Genomic DNA, 24,298 nt, shown 5'->3' with positions numbered 1-24,298 from the left:
ACATCTCTCTTCGAAACTTTTGTATAAAGAAATATTAACCAAAAGAATACAAGAGACAGTGGTCACCCATGCTTCACATTTGAAGATCTCCATTATCATTCTTTTCTTTTTTTCCTGTTAACTATCTTTCTTCTATTCATTCAATGTGAAATGAGAAACACTTTCCCAAAAGCACCAGAAGACGCCATTTTAGAAAAGCCCTTTTCTTTTTTTTTTGTGGTTTGGCCACTGCAAACGAAACCATTCTTTTCATCTTTAAAGTTTAAAAGAAACCGAGGCTCTATATTTTGCAGAGTTTGCATTTGACTAATTTATCCTCTTCTCTTCATAGACTGATGGATAGAGAAGTACTCTCATCTATTATTGACTTCAGAGGACGAAACTACGTCGAAGCATAGGGCCCTTACCCTTAGCTTCTAGGCTATTAAAATTAAGGAGTCTGAATGAAATTTTGTTTAGCTCATTTTTAATGTAACTCTTATACTTTGGCCTCCTTAGCTTTACAATTATGGTGTTAAGGGTCTGTCCATTTTTATTATTTGGGAAGTTTTAGTTTAAAAGTTACAATATTAAAATATTTAATAAACATTAATTTTTGTACCTTGAAAGTTATGTTGATATAATTTTCTACTTGTATCATAAAAAAATTATTATACCTTTAATAATTTTGTCAAAATAATTTTTTTTTAATTTATATTTATTATAAATTATTAACTTTTATTTCATAATTATAACTTTTTTTAACAAATACGTCGCCTCAATTCTAAACACATAAACCGATATCAAATCTCATCGAGACCTATGATATTTAGTATCACTGTCACTAGGCCCTCAAAATAAGGTCTAGCTATGTTGCAATTGCAGTAAGGTACCATAATTGTTTTCAACCATTGGATCCAGCCAATATAACTGCGCAACTGTAAATTTAATGGCTGGTTGCAACTGTAGTACCATACCACATGTGCAACATAGTTTTGCGCATTCTAAGAAGGGCACGCGTTTGAAAACGACAGTTTGGCTGGCTTTACTCATTCACATTTTGACATTACCAAGCCCATAGTTTCACTCTTTTTAGTAGTTTTCATTCATTCATTCTTTAATTCTTTCATTGTAATTGTTTTGTTTTTCTTGGATAAAATTACCCGCCCAACGAAAGTAATGAATTCAAAAGTCCTAGGACTCGAACTCTCATTCTCTTGCTAATATTCATTTGTAAATAATTTTTTATAGATCAATAATGTTAGGAACTTTAATATTCAAGCCTCAACTTAAAAGTATTTAAAGTCTTTAAGTCGACTGATATTAATTTATTTATAAATAATTATTAGTAAAATTATTACACAAGTGCAAAAGTTATTAATTCTTTCACATTGATATTTATTGGTTAATTTACTAATAAACAAGTATTGGTTAATTTATTAATTATTTTTTATAAATAAATTATCTAATATTAAGAATATTATTGGAAGGATATTATTGTAAAAGAAAAGAAAAAATAAAAATAAGAATGTAATATATATTAACGTAGGAGTGCTTTTAAAAAAATATTTTTAAAAATATAAATATTAAATGAATACTTAAGTTAAAATATAAAAATTAAATGAATATTTATTTATGTAGATTTTTAAAATATCAATGGACTTTCAAGTTTATATAATTAGCAAGTAATAATATGCTTTCAAAATTGTCATACAAAATTTGTATAATTGTATTCCACGTAACTTATCACCACTGATCGTGACCAACGGCTGTTCATTACTCTGTATTTAGACTGCGATTAGATCTTGGATGCAAGATATCATAAATAGTAACAAATATATATTTTTCTTAAAGATAAAAAGAAATCGAAAATGTGACACGTTTAAAGGACATTTTGGTCACAGGAAGTGGATGATGCAAGGAAATGACTAGTTTATTTTTGGACTCAATAGCTTCTCTGTGAGCCTACTTGGGGGTTTCACACTTTCACTGTATCTGCAGAATGAACAAACAAAAAACAAAGTTGTGGGTAAACAAGCAAAGCCAATACAGCTAGCTGAAAGGAAAGAATAAAAAGCTCATATGCTTTTTCAGTTTTTATTTGAAGGCTGTACCATAACTCTCAAACTCCACTTAAGTATTCAATATTATTTATCCCCATTTTTATCAGATCTTCTCCATACTTGTAAGTTAATTCGTGCTACTTTTATTACCACATTCAACTTGTAAATATTTTAAGTTGTTGTTTCTTGTGTAATGGGTATCCGTCAATAATGAATATATTATTTAAAAATTGGATTTTTTTTTTGGGTTCTTTTTAGACTTGTGGTTATATTCCTGGGTTGTTGTAGTTGAAGTGCTTTACTTTCTCTCCACTGTCCACAAGCATAGATTCTTTTCCACTCTCTGCATTGCAAGCTCAAGTTTGTGTTAACTCATATTGTGCATTGATGATGGCTTGTGGATTCTTTGTTCGTAAAGAGTGACTGCTTTTCTTTTCTTTTCTTTTCTTTTTGTCCTTTTCTTTATCCCTCTCCTTTCCTTTGTTGCCTTTCACTTTCTTGATAGTTTCTTTTGAAGGTTTTCAGGCAGTGTAGAACTGGGGTAAGCAAGAATAGTTGATGTAGATTGATAGGTTACATTCCTTTTTCACCCTTCTATATGGTTATAAATAGAGATAGTGACAATCAGTTCTTGTTCATTGCAGGAACTCAGCTTAACATTGAAACAAGTGGTTTCGGTAGTGTGATCATTTTGTTGCTCATAATGAGTTACAGTAGCACCACTATGGGTTCTGGTTGGTCTTTCTTTCTTTGTTTATATGATGTCGTATTTATCAGTTAATTAGTAGGAACTCTTGTTTATGAGGGTTCAAATTGCAACATTTCAGGTAGTCAAAGTAGAAGACCGTTTGAGTTTGGAAGAACTCATGTGGTTAGGCCCAAGGGGAAGCACCAGGCTACCATAGTTTGGCTGCATGGACTTAGTGATAAAGGATCAAGGTATATAATGCTAATTTTTCATCAGCTCCTTCCACTAAGGAATTACCTTTCTTTTTGTTCTAATTTTAAGATGATAACTCTTTAACTAATTTACATTTAAAATTCTGTTTTGGGAAGCCTGATCTTTTAAGCTTGGTCTTTTTATTTTGTCAAGATTATTCTAGCAAAATTTCCATTCTTTTCTGAAATCATTGCTCCATGGACATGCATGGATCAGCAAAGTGTAAGGTTTAGGCTTCAAACTGTTAGTGATCATCTGTATTATTGTCTTTTGATGCTTTAAAAACTGGCTTTTCAAGAAATTCGATTCTTTTCTCTTTGTATTGAGCTTATACCTTGTGTAGGAATGGTGGACTTGTTTTAGTTCCTAAATAAGGAATAAAGGATTCAGAGAATGTCAATGCCTTGTCCTCTTCTGGTGGAGAAATTTGGTGTTTCATTAACTTGTTGAACCTTCCTTGCACTTTTGGAAGATTCTCACATGATTAGATTTGGTGGAAGAGAGCACCACTTCTGTGAACCAAAGAAAACATGATTGGTTGTCGCTTTCCTCCATCCTCTCTGTTAACTCTAAGGCATATTGGAGCAGGCTTGAATTCAAAAATTATATATGCTATATGTTAAAATTGGGGACCACTCTACTACTATCTTGTTTGTCCTTTACAATTTAGCAAAGAGCAATATACTATTCCTAATGATATTAAATTTAGGATCTAGTAATTTATTCTTATTTTTCTAAAATATGCAAGGTCAGTTTTGTTGAGCCCTGTATATTGTCATTTTGCAAGACTTACCCAATGACTGTTAAGGTTTGTGCCCAACTTTGAGTGTGGTCCCAGTGCTAGATTGGTTAGGGTTTTCCTTTTATTAAATTTTGTTCAAATTTCTTGGACTGTGATAGTCAATCTTGGTTTCTGTTATGTTATTGTTTCTGCATGTTGATACTGGTCAAACTTAGGTAGATGGTATGATAATCCCTAATGTGGATTCCCTTTTGCTCTGTTGTGCAGTTGGTCCCAGCTCTTGGAAACCCTCCCTCTTCCAAATGTAAGGATAAGCACGTTTGCCTCTATTTGTGTGCTCATGCAACACTTATCAACTGGTTATCCTAGTCTCCCGGTCGACAAAGTTCTTCATTGGTAAATAGTCTGATTTATTTCTCTGTTGAACTGTGAATCTTGCAGATCAAGTGGATTTGCCCTACTGCTCCCACTAGGCCGGTTGCAATATTTGGTGGATATCCTTGTACTGCTTGTAAGATTTTGTTGCTTTGGATTGCTTTGATTATCTCTATTTTAGGAATCAATTCTTAGGAAAACTTTCATTTTCAGCTACTGCCAAATCAAAATCATCTGACAATGATTTTAATATCCTTTCAAAAAGAATTTAATGTGCTTAGTTGATAATTTTGCTATTTTTATTTTAAGGGTTTGACGTGGGAGATCTTTCAGAAGATGGTCCTGATGATTTGGAGGGGTTAGATGCTTCAGCAGCACATGTGGCCAATCTTTTGTCGACAGAACCTGCTGACAGTAAGTTCCTCTCTTGGTCCTGTAAGAATAAATATTGTAGAAACTAGTTCCGACGGGATCACTGGAAAGTAACAAAATTCTTTCCTGAAGCGTATGAATAGATTAAACTGTTCCAAGCCTTTTGACCACTTTGAGACTTGTCACCCTTTTCGTGTTGGAAAGAAAAGTGGCGAATGTTAAGATTTTCTAATTCTTCTCTCTTCAATAGTTTATTTTTTCTTTCCATGGCTTTCCCGTATACAAATGATTTGATTTTATTTTATTTTTAATTATTTATATTTTGTGTGTATGTGTGTGTGTGTTTGCCTTTCATTGTTCATCATCCAAAACTTAAATTTTCTTCCTAACTTCTGCAGGGTATTTTTTCCCACCTTTTTGGTTCTTTACTGATTACCTTTTCCCTTCTCTTCTCTTCAACTTTTGTTGTTCCATAGAATTAATGCCTTCTTGTGTTTCTAACACCGATGAAGTAGGCCAATTCAAATTGACTTGAGAATGGTATGATTCAAAGTCTTTTGATGATTTTATTTTCTTGTGGATTCCCTGAGCATCACCAAGCAGAAGCTATTGCTGGCAAACCTTTTCTACACTGGCAAGAACTATAGCGACACTATTAGAACTAACATACTTATTTTGTTGTTTTGCAGTCAAACTTGGTATTGGTGGCTTCAGTATGGGTGCTGCAATAGCACTCTACTCTGCCACATGCCGCATATTAGGACAATATGGGAATGGAAACCCATATTCAGTCAACCTTAGTGCAATTGTGGGTTTGAGTGGCTGGCTTCCATGTTCAAGGTTTGACGTGTATGTCATAAAGGCATACAAACACGAGGCACTTGCACAAAAGAATGTATAAACCATCCTAAGGATGGTTAACCAATTCATTAATATAGGCAACTTTTTTCTGTTTTTCTTTTAGGACCCTAAAAAGCCGAATGGAAGGATCGCGTGAGGCAACAAGGCGTGCGGCATCTTTGCCCATCTTGCTCTGCCATGGTTCAGGTGATCATATTCATCCCCAGATTTTTTGAGTAATTCTGGTTCAGTTAGTTCTTCATAAACATGTCATTTTTCTTGTGATATTGCAAAGCCACCCACTGACTTACATATCATCAGCATCTGAACAAATTCATGTGAAAGAGTGAAAAAGCTGCTGTGTTTATGGGTTTGTTGATAGTATAATAAATTTGGTGGTCAGTGAAAAGTGGAAATATTATCACTATTGTATCACACATTTCGGAAATCAATTTCGCTGTGCATAAAATTTACATGTTTATTTCCCTGTTGCAGGTGACGATGTGGTTGCATATAAACACGGAGAGAGATCAGCACAGACGTTAAATTCTGTTGGATTTCGAGATCTTACATTTAGATGCTATAATGGGTATTCATGTCCTTCCTGTTGTGTTTGTTGCGTTTATGTATATGTGTGTGTTTGCATATTGTAACATTCTCAATAAATATCATTATGTAGGGTAGGTCACTACACAGTCCCTGAAGAGATGGATGAAGTTCGTAACTGGCTCACTGCCAGGCTGGAACTAGAGGGTTTACGGGCATGATGACAAATATATTAGTTGAGGCAACAAGGGGATATGAACAACTGGAGTCGAGTTATATTATGTATAAGAAACTCTAAGAATAGATGTTCGGTGTGGGGTATATGGTATAGCAGCATGGTTCGGCTTTCTATTCCCATGATGATCTTATTTTTGGCATTTTTTTTGGGCAACCAATAAAACTTTTTTGACGTTATGGGTTTAGCCTTTTCTTTGATTCTGCTGGTCAATAAGGCGTCATTGTTATTTTTCTTGTTGGAATGGGGCTAGACGATTCTCTTATAGGAGAAATTTTTTGTTTGGGTGAATTATTATCTTTATTCTGTAGCGTGCTCTCACAATGGATGTATTCTTAATTTATAATAAAAGTTGGATCTGGGTGGGCTCATTTTCCATTTCCTAAATTGTGTTATTGCATCTCCGATTTGCTGCTACATCAGGAATTGAAGCATAAAAAAAACTTGCTAGCTGAAATATCCTTGAATACCTCACTGTTTGAGATGCAAAAAGCAGTCACTAAGTTCTACAATTTGAGATGCAACAAGCAAACCTGAAATTGTATGTGCAAAGGCATACAAATACAATAACGTCTTACAAAACTCACTTACATTGTTTACTAAGAAAGTAAAATTTATTTTGACCTAAATCGAATCTAGCATCCTTGAATAGTTACCCGTTATCTAAGCAATATGAAACCAAACTGAATAAAAAAGATTCATTTTAACAACAAAGCAAATAGCCAAATACTACCATTTAATAACAATCGGCAGGGCAACACTACACTACACAATTGCTGATTCCATTGCAATATTCACGCTTCAAGCCTTCAACTGACTTTGCTCCTTTGAATGGGGGTACTCTACCTCTGGTACCTCTACCACAAGAGTGATGACAGTCACCATCACATGATAGAATGATGATGACCAACTTTTACTTTTATGCGTTGACACATTATATATATATATATATATATATATATATATATATCCATTTCCAAACCTGGAGTAATAGTTGAACCGACAACTTCTTGGCTTAACTGCAGCCTAACACCAAGGTGACCTAAAAGAGTTTGCTGAAAGAAAAATGGAATTAAAAAAGAAGCCGCCAAAATCTACATAGATTGAATTGTTAAGATGTGATAAGGACTCACCTCGCATGGCTGATGCATCTATCATACGCTGTCATTGTTTATTTTCTTGAAAATTGCTTCTTTCCTGATCAGTGCTTTCTTCGGAGTCAGTGCAAGGGTTGAGATGTGGGAAAGATTTCTGACCAGTGCTTCCTTTGGAATCAATGCAAGGGGTGAGAGGTGGGAAAGATGGCACGGCCTTTAATATGAACTTACGGCCACTTTTCAACATGCTTGAAGAGCTGGACCCATGCTCATGTGCACGACCATGGGGAGGTGAAACACGCTTGCGGCTTGGGGAACTTACTTTAACAGACTTAATGAGGGTTGAAGCATCTTTCAATACCTCAGGCGTATCATCTCCCAGAATGCCACTAAGCCTGCCATCAGAGTCAAGTGCCTGGAGACTTTTGGTCCCACCTAGCTGAGTCAACGGGGTAACAGGTGAACTACGCCAACGAAGTGAACTGCCTGACAAGAGGCTTCCACTTCTCGGGCATAATTGGAGTCTGGAAACATTTGTCCAGCCTGTTGCTTTTGATGATGCTGAAGACTCCATGGCTGTTGAAGGAAAATCAAGCAGTGGATTGAAATCACATAAATCAACAAGTGAATGACACCTTGGCGAGAATTGTTCTACCATATCTGCACTGCTGTAATCCCTTTCCTGACCATAAGGATCTACATCCACAATTTCTCTACTCTTTTCCAGAAGCATTTCATTGCTATCAGAACTATTCAGAGTTCTTGAGGATTTTACATAAGATGATAAGATGGTAAGATCAGACTTGGGCGATGGAACATATCTACCAGAAAGAATTCGTGATTTTGACGCATCCTTTCCATGGCTAAATAAAGACAAAGAGGTTAATTAGTAAATAAACAAGTTGAACCTTTCTTTGTTCATCTAATCTTTCTAGCCAAAAACACATATCAGATCGAAGGAACCTTACTCTGAGAACTGGAATGATGGGGTCAGTGGTGTCAGGTTGCAAAGATCATACAACTCAGCATGCAAGAACTCATTCTTGTTTGTAACCCTTTCTGGTTTGGAATCTGACACACCCTCTGGTATGGCTCTACTATTAACCATTTCTTCATTTCCAACATATTCTGTGAGACCGAGAACAAAGATTACTCAAACAATTTTCAGTTAGTGTGACCATGTTATTACTCAAATCTTCAAACCTATTTTCTGCAATATTCATGCTAAAACTAAACCATGAATCGATGAATCACCCAAAAGATTCCCTTATATATGTCAGCTTAAAATGTAAAACAGAAAGCACAAACCATAAACAAGATTTCACAATAAATAGCCATAAAGCAATATCTTCAACTCTTTGAATGTCAGTTGAAAATACAATCAACAACAATTAGTTTGGGAAGAGAATATCCTTATTTCTTCTTTCCCTATTTAGATAATGACTCGCCTCATTTATATCTATATATATGATTGATAATGTGCCATTAGGAGTTGAGGTAAAGAATCTAAAATGCGTTTTCTTACCTTCCTTCCTGCCATAGACATTTTTACAATTCTCACATCGACATCCACTTGAGCAACCAACATAAGCCTTTTTAACATAAACCAGAGAAAGTGATATCAGCAATTTAATAAATGGCAATGATAAATTGAGAGACAATAATATGACATATAGACCAATATAGGCAGTGCAAAAACATTGAACCTGGTAGCATTCACAATATTTTTTCAGACACATTGACTTTTTGCAATTGCAGCCTCTTTTATGCCTAGATGAGGATGGTGTGAAACGGTTTCCATCATCCTGTATAGTGCAAATACAATTGGTATTTCCAAATTAAACAGAGAATCAGAGAATCATAATACGAATGACATTGACTTATAAGGGGTCAAACCCATTCTTTACCGGAAACTCAGTGACCCGCGGTATAATCTTGGGAGCAAAAGCCAGTGGATTACGGGATTCAATTTGTTGCCGTGTCTCAAGTACAGTATCTTCATATTCAGGTCTGTTAAAGCACCCTTGGCAAGCACAAGATTCAGCACAATAGATTCCGGCAGCAAAACAATCGCAGTAACTGTTTAGTGGTAAAGTAAAATGAGAAAAAAGGTTCAAAAGAAAGCATAGGAGAAGAATACAACAAGGGAAGAATGATTTCTACAAAAAAAGTGAATTGACTTACAGTTTCAAGCATCTTGTCTTCTTACAATTGCAACGTTTGCAACCATCACTATCAACAGTGCTTGATGATTTCTTCCTGAAGAATTGTACAGAATTTACTGAGCCAGAAAAAGATATGAAGAAACATAGAACAAGCAAAGTTTTAAAATATCACATATAAACTTGCCTTTTCTTTTTGGGGCTCAGTTGGCTGATCTCCTCAAAGTTGTCAGCATGCTCCGAGTTAAACTTCCTCATAGTGAGTGGAGTTCCATTAGGGTCAACTGGTGGTGGCCAGTTCAAAGGTCCCATGTCATCAAATGATTCGGAAATCAAAGAACTAGCAGCTATTGATGCCTTAGATTCAAGCATCCCAGCTTCAGTACTGGATAAATTTACACCAACTGGTGCACCATGACCCTCTGGGGAAGACTTGATAAGATTGTTGAGATGCAAGCCAATACCCGATGGCTTGGAGACAGTTAAGGGAGATTTCCCAGTATGATGAGGGGGAAACACGGGAGTCACAGGATGGGGCAAACTAGCTAGCTGCCTCTTGCCAGAAGTTATATTTAAATCCACATGAGATGGATCCGGGCTCTCTGATTCTACAGGGGTAGTAGGTAATTGAGAACTTGTTACATCATTCAACTTATTTGAAGGATTGCTACTGCATACAGTAACTTTAAGTTGAGCTTCTTCAAATTGAAGGCAACGCCTACTCATGCCACGCTGGTGTTTACCGGCCTACATGGAATTTTGCAATTATTCTACAGCAAAAGAAAATCCGATAGGATTTGATACCAAGAACAAAGAAAAAATACTCAGTAACATTCTTGTGTTACTAAGCAGACAATGCTACCGTGCCAAAATCGTGAATTCTGGGAACAACAAGCAAATCATTCAAAGGCAATTAGTGAACACTGATCAAGCTCCATTGTAACTTCTTATTGTTGTAAAAATTGCCATCATTGAAGCAATAGATTATAAATTCCTCCCTAGTCCTTCATTGCTCAATCATCATCTTGTCAATGTTCAAAACCAAGTTTAAGTCATCGTAAAAATTGCCTTTTTTTTAAACACCAGATCCTAAATTTCTTCCCCAGCATGATATTGCTCAACTACTGTCTTATCAATGTTCAATGTTTGAAATTGTGGTACATAGGGCTTTGATAGATTTTCTTTGACTTAGTACTCAAGAGTGAAGATGTCCTAGCATCTACTCAGTGACACGTGGTATACCTCTTGATAAAAAAGAAACATGGCAAAGAAATTACATCAGAAACAGAAAAATTCAGCAGAATCCATGTCAGTAACTAATTCCATGTACCAACATCCGCAAGGATTCAATGCAAGTCAATAATCACCCCATTAATCACTCATCATCTAGCTGCCTCCAGATTCTGCCTCATTCGACTAGTTTAAGTCTACCTCCCATGACCTTGTTCATACAAAATTTGGGTTCAATGGTCATCTCCTATCAGAGGCATCTCAAAACCTTTTTCCTAAGCAAAGCCTTATTCCAGTTTCAACAGAATAATCATCAATCTACACATGCTAACACCCCCCCCCCCCCACCCAAAATAAAGAAGTTTATTTGAATATTCTCCAATATTTGAGTTATTAAAGACAGAAAATGTCAAAAGATTTGGTAGAGAAGTTATTGTTGAAATTTATTGTCAATTTTTAGTGATAAAATTGTTATTCAAGCTGCTTATCTACACATGCAGCACCCTAATTTCCTAATACAGTTACTCAATCCAGTAACACATGATGCCCAAAGTCTAATAAATTTACATAAATAAGAAAACACACATCATATTCAGTATAAAAAGGGGAAAGAGACAGCAATCAATTTCAAAGGTTGCATCTAGTTTATTACATACCACACATACTACCATAGTATTGGACAACATTACACACACATTGAAAGTTACAATTATAATAAATCAAGAAAACTAGCTATAAATATAACAATTACAAATTGTCAGATGATTCATACCTCAGGATCATGCATTGGATTATCATGAGGTCCATACAGGATTGCTCCTGCATTCTCACGAAAATCTTCATATGTCTGAATAGTCTGGAGTGGTTCACGCAGCGATTGAGAAGGACAATCAGATTCATCTCCACGGCCACTCCCTGCATTCTGCAAGTTAAACCAAAAGTCTTCTGAAACCAGTATATCTTTTCTCCTATATATCAAGATGGTCCTATTCCTCATCAAATGTAAGAAAGCTAGAACCTGTAATTACCTGAGCACTTGTGTTTTCACTTTGTTGTTTCTCGGAAGCATGGTTGGAAGAAGAGTTAGACTCCATCTTTGGATATTCATTTGGCTCAATATCGCACGTCAACTTTCCTTGAATGCTTTCTTCAGCTTTACCAATCATGGCTACTGCTACATCCACGTTCGACACTGCATCATTTTTGTCGTCAAATTTCAACAAGGCTTTCTTTGAATCAGTTCTACCACTTACTGATGATTGAAGCACATCAAAAGATTGTTTTGAGCTTATACTGACTCCATGCTCAGAGTGCGCACAGTCAACGTCCACAGCATCAGCCAAATATTCATCAACACACCCGGAGGAACCACTGGGTTGGACTTGTACGGAGCTTCGCACATCATTGTCTTTCTGAGAGTTAACAATCAGTCCACTTTGTAATAAGGAATCAGATTTCTCCACATTACCAAGATCTGCAGAAAATTTTCTGACTCCATCATCATTTTCAGACATTTCTGCAGTGGGCAATTGTTGACATGGTGGCCTGGTAAGAAAAATTACATGCAATGTGATTAATGCTCCAAACATCAATAATGTATAGTTTTGAAAAAAAAATAATAATAAGTACAAAATTAATGACATCTCCAACCTTTTGCAGGAACTTGTTTCTCTGAGTGCATTTATTTGTGGGGACGTGAATGCAAGAGGGGAGTTAAGTCCCAAGAACCCTTGTAATTCATGAGGACCGCTGACTGGCTTTATAGGTGATAGGTTGTTCAGGAAGTTAGAGAAAGGGGATTCCTGAGGATAATTTAAAAAAAAAAAAGAGTCAAATAAATAAATCCAGATTTCATGACAATGCCAATGAAATAGTTAAATAAAACTCTCCACTTGAGTACGTGCAAAAGACTGCAGGGTTTATATAAACATAGAAAGGAGTATAATTAAAGTAAAATCTTATACTTTCAACAGGTTTAGATACCAGAAACAAGAAGCAAGTTAAAGCAATGCATAAAAGTTTAGCCAAAATCCTTATTTGTCAATGTAGAGAGCATGGATTAAAATATTCACATATATTTCCCTTGTCTTTGTAATTATTGAACCAAACACCATCAATGCAAATATATATATATATATATATATATATATATATATATAACAAGCATAAATGTACTTAAGACTAAGACTCCAATTGGTCAAGAACACCAAAGTTTGGTAGACTATTAAACCAGTGACATCAGTAAATGATCCAGCAAAACCCCCTTTACGTCCCATTTGGGCAACCAATTTCATAGATAAACAGCCCCTATTACCAACTTAACACTTCAATTAACTTCAAACTAGTCTTCGGTTACTCAATCAAACCAAAAATTCAAAGCAATACAGATAAATAATTATGCCCAACAAATCCCAACCCCCATAAAAAATATCAAGCAATTAGAATAATACTAAACCCTAAGCCTCCCTAAAACAAAAACCAACCAAAATTCAGACCCAACAAACAGTCAATTCATAAAAATTTCACGAAAATTAGAAAAAAAAAAAACCCCCCAAAAAAAGAATTAGATCCCAAAAAAAAAAAAAACCAAAATGATGTCACATATCAGTAAACCTTTAACGCATAACAAAGGAAATGAAGTTACCTGAACTGGAGGAGAACTTGAAGATGAAGCGGTGATGTTGGTAGCGGCGGCGGAGGCGGCAACGGAAGCGGGGGTTTTAACGGCGGCGGTTGTAGGTTCAGGAGAGTCCATGTAGAGAAAAAGCCCTAAAACCAGGGGGCTCTCTCTGCATCTTTCACGCTCTCTCGCTTTCCCCTAGTCCATGAAATTGATTTTTGTCAAATGATGAATCAAATTTTGCAAAATAATGGAAACGAAGATTTTTATTTTTTATTTTTAATTAATTAATTTAGTGAGAGCGTGTGTGAGAGAGACGTACGGCTAGGAGGGCGGGCATTTAAAATCCAAGCGGGAAAATTTTTTCTTTTTTTTTTCCCACTCTGGGTTTAATTGGACATATGGGCCTTTGCTTCATTTTAGGTTGTTTCGGCTTAAGCCCTTAATTATTAACAGTCAATACCATTGGGCTTACCAGGAAAGACTATTTTGAATGAGTGATACTATTGGCACCCCTCAATAGTTCCTATGAAACTCCACTACTATGTATTTTACACATTTAACCTTGATTGAAATTATAAGAACTCTAATTCAAATAAAAAAGAAATTATAAGAACTCTTTACACCCCTATATTATTAAGAAGCGAATTGTTTAAAAAAACAAAACGAATTGAACCATAAAATAACAAACCTAAGCAAAAGAGGCATAAATATAATTTTGCCCTTAATACGTAGAACTAGCAACGTAGCAATCAAAGGGGTGTTTAATACTTTCATTAAGGAAGAGTGGAGGTTTATTCTTTAAATTTCGTTTACCGGTTATGGAAAATGTTGTTTATTAAGTGTTATATCTAGCCGAATGTTACTACTGGTCATGAGATTTAAAAAATATATATTTTAGGGTTCAACGAGGAGGAAGAAGATGGGGTTATTTGAGGAATTAAAATGAGTGTTATTAGTAAAATAGTAATTTTAGTACTTTAATTAATGGGTGCATTCAGAATAGGGGTTTTATGAGATTATTAGAGGGGTGTTAATAGCTCCACTCATTTTAAATACCCCTTTTTTTTTTTATAAAACACCTTCTATGGACCGAACAAAAGATGGGCCTTGTTCATAAATTATAATCCGGTATTGGTGGGTACGATAAGCAATTATTATTGGGCTCGAATTGGTTTCCATCTTAAATGATGTTGTTGAGGAGAGCAAAATAAATTTGGAAGAGGTTTTCAACAACGCCAATTCCAGATTCGTTTCCCAGCCACTATCGCAGTGTATTTGATTATCGAATGCGTAAATACGACATAATATTTGGGATAGTAGATGGAAAATTATGATATGCTCTTTTAGTAATAAAAAGACAACTAAAGTCACACTATTATATATATAGTCACAACTCCTTAATTGAATAAAAGGATTTCTTCTCGTCTCATTTTCGAGGTTAAAGATTTGAGTTTTTTAATATGTATAATGGGAGTAATATTATATGCTCTAATATGTAATATATATTAAAAAAAAAATCACATCATTATGCTGTAGGAGTCATGTAAAATGATTTTTCTTCTCACAAATGAAAGGATTTAAGTCTCATATGTGCATACGTGAATATGTTTTTAGAAAATATGATGTTTCAAAAAAAAAAATCTAATTTTTTATTCTCATTGTTATACTTTAAGCAACTTTTTTTGTGTGGGTATTTTATTGTTCATCACACCTCACCAGTCAAATTAAATGTATCTCTTTAAACGTGAACTCCAAATTTTATTGTGCTTTCGATGGAAGATCGATCAATTTGGGTCATCCAGTAAGATGCAATTGCGTCAATTGATATATGAATCATACACAATTACAGATAATAGTGTGAGATTGAGACGATGATTAATTAAATTTAAAATTGTGTCAATTTATGTTTTATTATGATTTTAAATATGTGTAAACATAATTTTGTTGGTCATTCAAATTCAAATCATCAAACAAAATAGCTTACATCAGTGTATTTTAACAGATAATAACAATCATTTACCGTCAGGGTTTGTGTAAGAACTGATAAAGAAGTGGGAGAATGAGGAGATTTGGGAACTCAGCACGATGAGAATAGAAAGATATCGGATGACTAAAAAGTAAAAGAAAAGAGAAAACTTTTATCATTATTGTTGGTGAAGTTGTGCAATTCCCTACAGAAACCTCACGTGCATGCAACCCAAGCACGCATTCCCTAAACCCGAAAAAGAAAGGAGGTAAAAAAAAAAAAAAAAAAATTTCAAACCACACAAATAAATGCATGTATATGTATGGTTTAAGGATAAAGATTCAATGCTGACAAATATATATTACGATAAAAATTTATTTATCAAGTTAATTTTTATTTATATTATGATATAAAGTTTTATCAAGTTAATTTTTATCAAAAGGTTAAAGCATAGTTTGAAAAAATTATGGAACAAAGCTTCGAATCAGTATTATAAGCATAAAAAATAGAAAACAGATTCTATTTTTCATTTGATAGAGATTGAATTGATGAAGTGGGCTGATATTCTACATTCATATGTATATTGATTACTATATAGTATAAAAGCAACATTCATTAATTATGAAATAATAATAATATGATGACAAATATATATAATCGATGCATCTGAATTAAATTGAAAATAATTAAAGCGATACTTCGTATTAGTATATTAAGGATTATACATTTACTGCGCAAGGAGTATGATCAAAATAATGAATGAAAAAAATTGCATGGAGGGATAATTTTTTTTATAAAGTTATAATTATGAAATAAAGATTACTAATATATAGTAAATATGAGTTTTAAATAATAATTTTGACAAAAATAACAAACTAAGATGTTATAAATTTATCATACAAGTGTGGAATCAAATCATTTTAACTTCCAAACCACAACAGTAAATATTTACCAAACACTTTAGTGTTATAATTTTTAAATTACAACTGTTCAATCTCAATATCGATTAAGGCATAATTCTTTTATCAAACGATTTTTTAATTAGATAAATATAATCATAACATCAGTAAATTTGTAACCTAACGCGCATACAAAAAATAATGTTGTATAATAGAAGATGAGGTGTCTTGTATGGGAAGAAAAAAAGGGGAAACTAATTAAAGTGGAAAGTGTACACGTATACGTTAGATGTAATGGGGTTGGTCATGCATGGAATGGAAAGCATTTCCCAAAGAGAGAATCGAATCAGTACCCCTTTCCTTTTGCTTTAATTTTCACAGTAATTGCTACAGCCTTCCGATTCTTTACCAATCCCCGAGAAAATTTTGTGGGTAATAATATCTTATGCATGGGATTTTTATTTTTTATTTTTTATTTTTTTCCTTTTCTTTTCTTTATAATTTCATGCAAATTCCTTCACTCTAGCTAGATAGAAAGAGGGGGGGGGGGTTCAAAAAATAAAAATGAAAGAGGACGAAGGAGAAGGAGAAAAAGAAAACTAATGACAGAGAAAAAGCCAACGCAGTGAGTGATCATGGAAGAAAAAGCAAAGGGGAGGTGAGGGGAAAAAAGATGGTCAAAATTTGATGAAACCTCGAAGACTACTTCTCTTGTATATTCCATACCATCAACTTCGACTATCTTTATCGAAACTCACTAACGTACCCATTTCCTTTTAATTTTATTAATTTCTTTGGCTAATTTTGAGCTCTCTATCTATTAATTATATTTCTCTTACTCTGAAGAGATCAATTAACATCTTATTGAATCTTTCATCAGAAATGAGAAACGTCGATATTCGATAAACTGTGTAAAATATTCAAGTAACAAGAAATTAAAACAACGTTCCTTGAAATTGTAGCCATGCAGATGCACCTTTGATTTTGCTTTAGTCTTGCCTACGTCTTTGGCCCGACCTGTACCACATTTACATCTTCCTCTAAATTACCAAACCTGACATGCACGAGTGACCCCGAATATTTATTATATGGTCTCTATGCAACCTGATTATTTTTCTCTCTTAATTTTTCGATGGCTTGGTTCGGGGGCTGAGTCATCTAGAATTGAAAATGTGGAGTCTAGAGGTCATAAAGAGTAAACGTTTACAAGTTAACAATTTAAAAAGTGTCAAAACTGTAGATGTCAAATTTTATATATATACCAGAATTTTAAAGTGTAAGAAAGTTTGAGATAACATGTAAACGGTTTATGCACTTTAAATTTTAAGCATCTTAAATCTCACGGTTTTATAAAATTTTTCCAAACTTTTTCCACACTTTAAAATCTCATATCAGAAAATTATTCTCTGTGTGTGTGTGTGTAGTGCGGCCCTGTAAAAAATAAAAAAAACACATATTTAATACATTAACAGACAAAAAAAAAACATAGTTTCCAATGAATTGAAATTTGTGTTTTTTTTAGTATTTTAATGATATCCTTACTTTAACAAAGTAAGGATGTCTTCTCTAAAGAACAATATGTGTGTGTGTGTAGTCCTTCTCAAGTCAGGATATCCTTGCTTTGTTAAAATGAACATATCCTCATTAGAGAATTATTATGTATACATATATATTTCCCTAATTTGCAGGAGAATTGAATACAAATCCTTAGTTTTGATATCATCACACTATAAAGACCGGCCCAACATAAATAACAATCCAAAAACCTCTTTAGATAGAGTTTCATATGATTGTTATAAATCTAATTATATTCTCGGAGTTATGAAGTTTTTTGGTTGACTTTTACTATTCTCATGAGCTTCTATATAAATGCACATTTTGTATCTCAAATAGGTGTGTGTGAGACATGAGAAATATGTAGAATCTATTAGAAAATACAAAGAAACCTACTAAAAGTATGGGTGCGTGAAAATGAGACAAAAGAGCTAGGTAGTGGGTTCTTGCAATGTGATCTAAACAAATTTTCTTTTCATGATTATCCTCCAATGTGATTGAAGGGATTTTCTTTTCACGATATCTTTATGACCACAAGCAAACAGTTGCATGACCATTTTCCTTATGATTATATTCTGCCTCTAATCAAAATGAAAAATCAAAATGACAGTGACATAACTTCGTTGTGATCTACTTCCGCATTCAGGGATAAAAAATTATACTTTTGGATCTATCATTAATTGTGTGTTAAATATATATACGAATTTCAATAATTTTGGACTTGAATCCTTAGAGTGGTAATAAACGGTACAACAATAATGCGAATCTTAATAGATGTTTCCTTTGAAAATTAGGGTTTCATGAGAAACACTTTTGACTTATGAGTGAATTATCAAGGATTTGAAGTACAAAACGAAGGAATATTCAAATTTGAAAAGTAAGCACCATTTTGCCGATATAATAACTATTACGAGGTCAGTTTGAATTTGCAAAGTATAAAAATCGAAAGGAGACGTGACACCTCCTTGGTCATTCTAAGATAAGAATAAGGTAAGCGTGGGGTCCTTCTTCACTCTTAAGGTTTTTTGGATTTATGGAATATTCATTTTGTCTTGCAAGAAATAGTAAATTTTGTTCCTCCTTATCTTTTCATGACTCAGAAAGAAAACTTATTCTACCAAGCTAGGCCATACTTCTACTTGCATGGATATTAGAAAGATCTTCAATTGCATCCATGCCAATGCTATGGTAAATAAATTAAAATTTTGTTAATATATATGTTTGATCACTGATCAATCACCATAATTGTCCATTGATTTCAACTCTTCTAGATTATTTAATGGTTTCATTCGAGCTATTTAATGGTTAGAGGTCACAATCCGCATCCTAGTTAATTTGCTTTAAGTGGGGACAAGAAGATGTTTTGACTAACAAAGTTGAATATGCAACAAGCTTTGAAGCATACAAATGTTTACAACTTAGTATTTATAACATTTTACGGGTACTGCTAAACAATGAAAGAATTTGGATTATTTCCACATTTGAGCTGAATTACCCTAGCAATTAAGTTAATTAAAGGAAGAATATATCATACTCATACATGGATAGTCACATATTTGTGTCAAAAGATTATTCAAAATTTAAGTAAACTTAGATCAGTAGAAGATATCTAAAGAATTAATATCAGAAAAGTCCATGAAAGAAAGGGGTATTTTTGGAACTTGAACATGAATTTAACCTTTTGGGGATTTGTTTTTGCATTTGCCACCTCTAGAACGAGAAGCCCTAATCTAAAGGAAGCTGTCGTACTACTGTAGCTTTATTAAACTTTGGTTATTTTTTTTCCACTTTGGAATGCCATTTCAAAATTTCTTTTAACTCTCTCTTTTTCTAAATTTAGCTTCTTGTGATGATTCCATTGTTCAAGTGGAGAGAGCCAAAGTGAAGAATAATGTATGAAAAAGAAAATCTAATTATAAGCCTCCTCTTGCAACAACCTCAATCTGCTCCGATTCTCGAGGCATTGGCTCTAGCTAGCCAGTATATAAACCCTCCCAGCCCCCTACCCAAAATCACAAGTTCCTTACAACAACAATCTCTCTTTACTTCAACTTCAACTTTCTGCTTTCCTAAGGTGAGCCTTACACACCTCCTATATATTTTGTTTGATTTATTCAACATGCTTATTTTAAATTTGCCACTCTCTGTGGCACAAGATGTATGTGATATTGCGAAAAAAAAATTCTTAATAGTCATAACTAATGAATTTTTTTTTTTTTTGGTTGTTGGCACGGGAGTCAAGATCATAAGAGAAGATGAGCAGGCCAGGAGATTGGAACTGCAGGTCATGCAACCACTTGAACTTCCAAAGAAGGGACTCATGCCAACGCTGCGGCGAGCCAAGAGCCGGTGACAGATCAGGCGACTATGGAAGTTTTGGAGGGAGAGGAAGCTCTTCTTTTGGATTCAGCACTGGGCCGGACGTTAGACCTGGTGACTGGTACTGCAGCGTCGGCAACTGCGGAGCTCACAACTTTGCTAGCCGTTCCAGCTGCTTCAAGTGTGGCGCTACCAAGGATGATTCTGCGGGTGGGTTTGGTGAAGGTGGCGACATGCCTCGAATGAGAGGCTTCAGATTTGGTGGCGGAGGCAGCAGCAGCTCTAGCCGCTCCGGATGGAAATCCGGAGACTGGATATGCACCAGGTTTTTTTTTTATTTTTTTATCAATTCATGCATATATATATATGTGTGTGTGTGTGTGTGTATTAATTTCAAATATACCTACAATGAAATAACGCCTGAATTTTACAGGCCTGGTTGCAATGAGCACAATTTTGCAAGCCGAACAGAATGTTTTAGATGCAGTGCACCAAGGGATTCTGCAGGCAACAAGTTTTCGTATTAATTCACATGGCTTCAATTATCAGTTCGATCGAGGAGAGAATTATCAAGTCGAGAAATTCGAAGATTACCCTAATATGATATTCTATATATCATTTAATTTTCTTTATTTTAGATATTTAATTATCGGTTTTCCTTGTACTAGGGTTCTTTAAAATGAATCATGGCACAGAATGTTCAAGTAGACCTAAAATTATTTATCATTTTGTGAGCTTTCAAAAATATATAAGAATACGCTGCATGTAGTTCTGTGCTATTGCGATCTAATACCAGTGTCCTTTAAAAAAAAAAAAATCAATTCGAGCTTTAAATTAGTTTCTTCATTTTATTTCCTCTCTATCTGCAATATGTTCAATTATTTGCATATATTATCTATAATTTGCAATTGCTTTTTTCTGATAGGTGTGGTCCAAGGAATATTTGACTTACTGTGAATATCTATATCTATATATATATATATATATATATAATATCACTGCTAGCTAATTTCTGCAAAGCAATTAAAGGGGTACTTTGTTCATGGACCACACTACGGGATCTTTTGTTCAGACCAATGCAAAATATTGAAAAAAAAAAAGATACATGATGATGATATTCAGATAGATTATTCGAGTATTTAACCTTCAAGTAAGAGTATTAATTAATTTTTGAAATAACAAGAATCCTATCCCCAAAAAATCATACTTGAGAATCCATTTAGTTTTTCTCTTCCAAAATAGAGTTAGGAATTAAAATCGAAATAGTGGGGTTCACCACAATTTGAAAATAAGGAATGTGAGATTCATTCTCAAGGGAGGGGGTGGGAATGACGATTGAACATTTTGCCTTCTCCACAATTAAACATGTCAACTTTGTCTTCATTTATAATTAATTAATATATTATTAAAATTAATTAATTAATATACAATTATAATAATTTTTAATATAATTGTTATAATTAATTCATATATTATTGTTAATTAATTAAATAATATAATTATTACTATTAATTAATAAATTAATATATTCTTAACAATAATATACTAATAATTATAATTTTTGAATAAATAATCACTACAATTAAAATATAAAATGATAATTATAATAATAATTCATTAAATACTTTTTAGTAATTTGTTACAATCTAACTTATTCCGATTCCGATTTTGATTCTAAAATAAATTAAACACAGTAATGACAATTTAACTTATTATGATTTCAATTCATACAGTTTAGGTAAACAATTTATTCTAATTCTCATTCTCTATTTACATTCTACCCCATTCCGATTGCAGTCCATTCCGATTTTAGTTTAGTAACCGCATCATAAGTTTAATATTGTTAATCACAAATTTAGACTTGAAAAGGTTTTGGCATGCATCCCAAACAATCATGATAAAGTGTTCTCCAACACAAAATCTTTGCCAAGTTTAAATCTGTTTACTGTGTTTGGGTTTCAGGCCACCTTTGAAACTTAATTTATATTGAATATCGATTAAACATAGGCTTATTGAAATTCTTCTTCAAAATAATCAAACTTTATAAACTATTTTCTGCTCCGTTTGGGATTGTTGTGGAGTTTGGTAACTGGCACCGCCTAATTGTGGCAGCTGTATTTTTACAATTTTTTGTTTTGTTTCATACATTTTTAAGCAAACATTCATATATTAAGTCTTAGATAATAATTTAGATAACACCCATATATATTTTTTTATTATAGTTTTTGTTTCATAACTATTGCAGTTTAAAAGCCTCAACACCTCACTATCAAATAGCCATAAATATATCATAAAAGATTAACGATGAAAATTAAATTTGCAACTAAAAATAAAATGAATTTTTAGTTCATTTAAATAGTATTAAAAGGGCGCAGCATGCTTCGACTAAGGCGAAAATCCGACCGAGTGAAAATGGTGTTATAGTTAATTTATAAGACCTTAAACTCACTATAGTGATTCAAATATTTTGAAATTTGAATTCTACTAATCATATCATATTTTTAAGTTTGGAATTTGGTCATCCATCTTCAAAGTGAAAAATAATTAATTTACTTAATTTTAAAGAGAGTGTGTGTGTGTATAAACCTCTGGTGAACCATATTCAACTATTCTGTCTCTTTGTTTAACTGAAAGAATGAAAGTTAACACCTAGTCTAAGGATGTTCAATCCTCGTCTCATGCCACTATGAGTTTTCTAAGAAATGACTATCAATTAATATCCAATTTATGATTAACGGATGGGGTTAGCTTTCCACTAATCCAATGAATTTGCACTCGCGAGCTGGTTGAACACATTTAAAAAGTATAATTTACATAGGATTCCAAAACTTTTTAAGCTATCACCTTTCATGGGTTCCCTCATTGACCTGTTGGATTCATCTATATATAACACCAAATAAAATTTTATTGGTCAAAAAGTAACCACACCTTCATTAGTGTCTGCTACTACACTCCATTACTTGGCTTTTAGCTAGATTCTTTGTTCTCTTTAAGCTTAGCTTTATGTTGCTTCATATGCTTGCTTTGTTGATTTTAGTGAAGTCAAGTACATATATCCCATTATATCTTGTCGTCACCATAATGCCCTAGTTTAGGTTCCTTTTGTTGCTTTTAATTTATTATTTTCAACGTTAAGGCCAGTTCGAGTGCATTATCTATCACTGCAGCTGCAGATTTTCATTAACAAATCACACATTTATTTATGTTCAAATTGAAATTAAGGGACTAAAATCAACAGCTGATCTGATTAACAACAATGGGAACAACATGACAGAAGTCCACTGGATCATCTCGGATATTCAAAGCTTAATGAGTCAGTTTAGTCATTTTGTGGCAAAGTTTGTTCCCAGGTCTTGTAATACCTGTGCTCATAAGTTAGCGAAAATAGCACTAGGTAAAACTGATTCTTTTGTTTGGAAGGGAAACTTCCCTCCAGAGATTGAGCATGTAGTATCTCTTCCCGAGTAATGGAAGCTTTATTTTCCTCTCAAAAAAAAAAATTGAAATTAAGGGACTAAATTATCCATACTCACACGACCTTGCAGAACATTCAGGGAATGAAATAATTAAAAAAGAAGGTATCATGTGCCTCATTTAAAGGAGCATAAACTTACTTAAGACATTCTAAAAAAAAATTAAATAAACAGTAAAAAATAAAAGGATATTTCATTTTTTTTTGTTCTTTCTTTCGGGTAATTGGCTATAAATTTATCGTATCCCAACTGACTATTTAAAACTTCCAGATGATCTTTTTAATTACATTTTCTCTTGAACCAAATATTAATTTTCTTAAGGTGTCTGGGTGCATCACCAACTTAAATGTTCAGGAATTTTTATTAGAAATAGGAGAGTCCAATAATTAAAAGGGTAAAATCAATTGATGATAGGTAACGAGTCACCACACACAAACTAAAATTATCCCACCAAAGAGTGACTTTAAATTGTAGCTCTACGTGTCATTAACTTTGTGTTTCAAATTTTTGTATTTTCCAATCCAAGATAAATCAGAATATATAGCGAGCATATTTGTTATAAAAATTTGAGATGCAGTTCGATCTAATTACAACAAAGACAAGACATTTGATGGTCTCTTCTTGCTCGAGAAAGAAACAACATGAGCATCTTTAATCATGAATTTAAATTTCTGTTGGGTCCCAAAAACCATTGAATACTTGGCAATTCGCTGAATTAGGTACTTGGAGAGTGAAATTTAGTAACACTGTGACGGTCAATGCTCTATGGCAAAAACAAGAGAACTTTTTATCCAATTCAAGGCACGAAAAAATGACTAATACTTTTTTTAAAGTTTTTTCCTTTTGCAAACTTTATATAAATTTATCAAGCATGTTCAAGATC

General features: G+C 33.5%; 3 protein-coding genes across 6 annotated transcripts; 2 read left to right on the top strand and 1 right to left on the bottom strand.

Moving 5' to 3' along the window:
- The first annotated feature begins 1,929 nt into the window (after positions 1-1,929).
- On the top strand, positions 1,930-6,447 carry LOC18054929 (acyl-protein thioesterase 2). Of its 4 annotated transcripts, XM_024177513.1 has the most exons (11): positions 1,930-2,164; positions 2,560-2,583; positions 2,687-2,776; positions 2,870-2,981; positions 3,992-4,028; positions 4,166-4,235; positions 4,409-4,513; positions 5,161-5,320; positions 5,436-5,518; positions 5,807-5,900; positions 5,991-6,447. In XM_024177513.1, exons 3-11 carry the CDS (start codon positions 2,746-2,748, stop codon positions 6,076-6,078), a joined length of 780 nt encoding a protein of 259 aa, XP_024033281.1. In that variant the 5' UTR covers positions 1,930-2,164; positions 2,560-2,583; positions 2,687-2,745; the 3' UTR covers positions 6,079-6,447. The 4 variants fall into 4 exon arrangements, with proteins under 4 accessions (XP_024033281.1, XP_024033279.1, XP_006450483.1 ...); XM_024177511.1 differs by lacking the exon at positions 2,560-2,583 and having other exon boundaries at positions 5,991-6,446; XM_006450420.2 differs by lacking the exon at positions 2,560-2,583 and having other exon boundaries at positions 5,161-5,311; positions 5,991-6,445.
- A 79-nt stretch (positions 6,448-6,526) lies between these two features.
- On the bottom strand, positions 6,527-13,441 carry LOC18054928 (protein tesmin/TSO1-like CXC 2). The gene is made up of 12 exons (XM_006450418.2): positions 13,226-13,441; positions 12,232-12,383; positions 11,610-12,126; positions 11,354-11,503; positions 9,539-10,098; positions 9,374-9,448; positions 9,097-9,268; positions 8,896-8,994; positions 8,715-8,781; positions 8,158-8,317; positions 7,226-8,052; positions 6,527-7,147 (listed from the first exon to the last, which is right to left on the bottom strand). Exons 1-11 carry the CDS (start codon positions 13,334-13,336, stop codon positions 7,257-7,259), a joined length of 2,859 nt encoding a protein of 952 aa, XP_006450481.1. The 5' UTR covers positions 13,337-13,441; the 3' UTR covers positions 6,527-7,147; positions 7,226-7,256.
- Positions 13,442-19,652: 6,211 nt separating this feature from the next.
- LOC18054927 (TATA-binding protein-associated factor 2N) lies at positions 19,653-20,763 on the top strand. Its single transcript, XM_006450417.2, has 3 exons — positions 19,653-19,697; positions 19,866-20,267; positions 20,376-20,763. The coding sequence occupies exons 2-3, from the start codon at positions 19,879-19,881 to the stop codon at positions 20,467-20,469; spliced, it is 483 nt and encodes a 160-aa protein (XP_006450480.1). The 5' UTR covers positions 19,653-19,697; positions 19,866-19,878; the 3' UTR covers positions 20,470-20,763.
- Positions 20,764-24,298: the final 3,535 nt, after the last annotated feature.

This window comes from Citrus clementina, unplaced genomic scaffold (genome assembly GCF_000493195.1).
Source record: "Citrus clementina cultivar Clemenules unplaced genomic scaffold, Citrus_clementina_v1.0 scaffold_1, whole genome shotgun sequence".
Classification (NCBI taxonomy): domain Eukaryota; kingdom Viridiplantae; phylum Streptophyta; class Magnoliopsida; order Sapindales; family Rutaceae; genus Citrus; species Citrus x clementina.
The sequence above is the reverse complement of the archived record's forward strand: the minus strand, read 5'-3'. Positions and strand labels throughout refer to the sequence as shown.

Coding starts and splice junctions, on each gene's coding strand:
- LOC18054929 (XM_024177513.1), top strand. CDS start 2,746: ATGAGTTACAGTAGCACCACTATGGGTTCTG. Junction 2,777..2,869: donor TAGCACCACTATGGGTTCTG/GTTGGTCTTTCT, acceptor GCAACATTTCAG/GTAGTCAAAGTAGAAGACCG. Junction 4,514..5,160: donor GTCGACAGAACCTGCTGACA/GTAAGTTCCTCT, acceptor GTTGTTTTGCAG/TCAAACTTGGTATTGGTGGC.
- LOC18054928 (XM_006450418.2), bottom strand. CDS start 13,336: ATGGACTCTCCTGAACCTACAACCGCCGCCGTTAAAACCCCCGCTTCC. Junction 11,504..11,609: donor GTGAAAACACAAGTGCTCAG/GTAATTACAGGT, acceptor TTTAACTTGCAG/AATGCAGGGAGTGGCCGTGG. Junction 9,449..9,538: donor CTGAGCCCCAAAAAGAAAAG/GCAAGTTTATAT, acceptor ACAATTCTTCAG/GAAGAAATCATCAAGCACTG.
- LOC18054927 (XM_006450417.2), top strand. CDS start 19,879: ATGAGCAGGCCAGGAGATTGGAACTGCAGGTCATGCAACCACTTGAAC. Junction 20,268..20,375: donor GGAGACTGGATATGCACCAG/GTTTTTTTTTTA, acceptor TGAATTTTACAG/GCCTGGTTGCAATGAGCACA.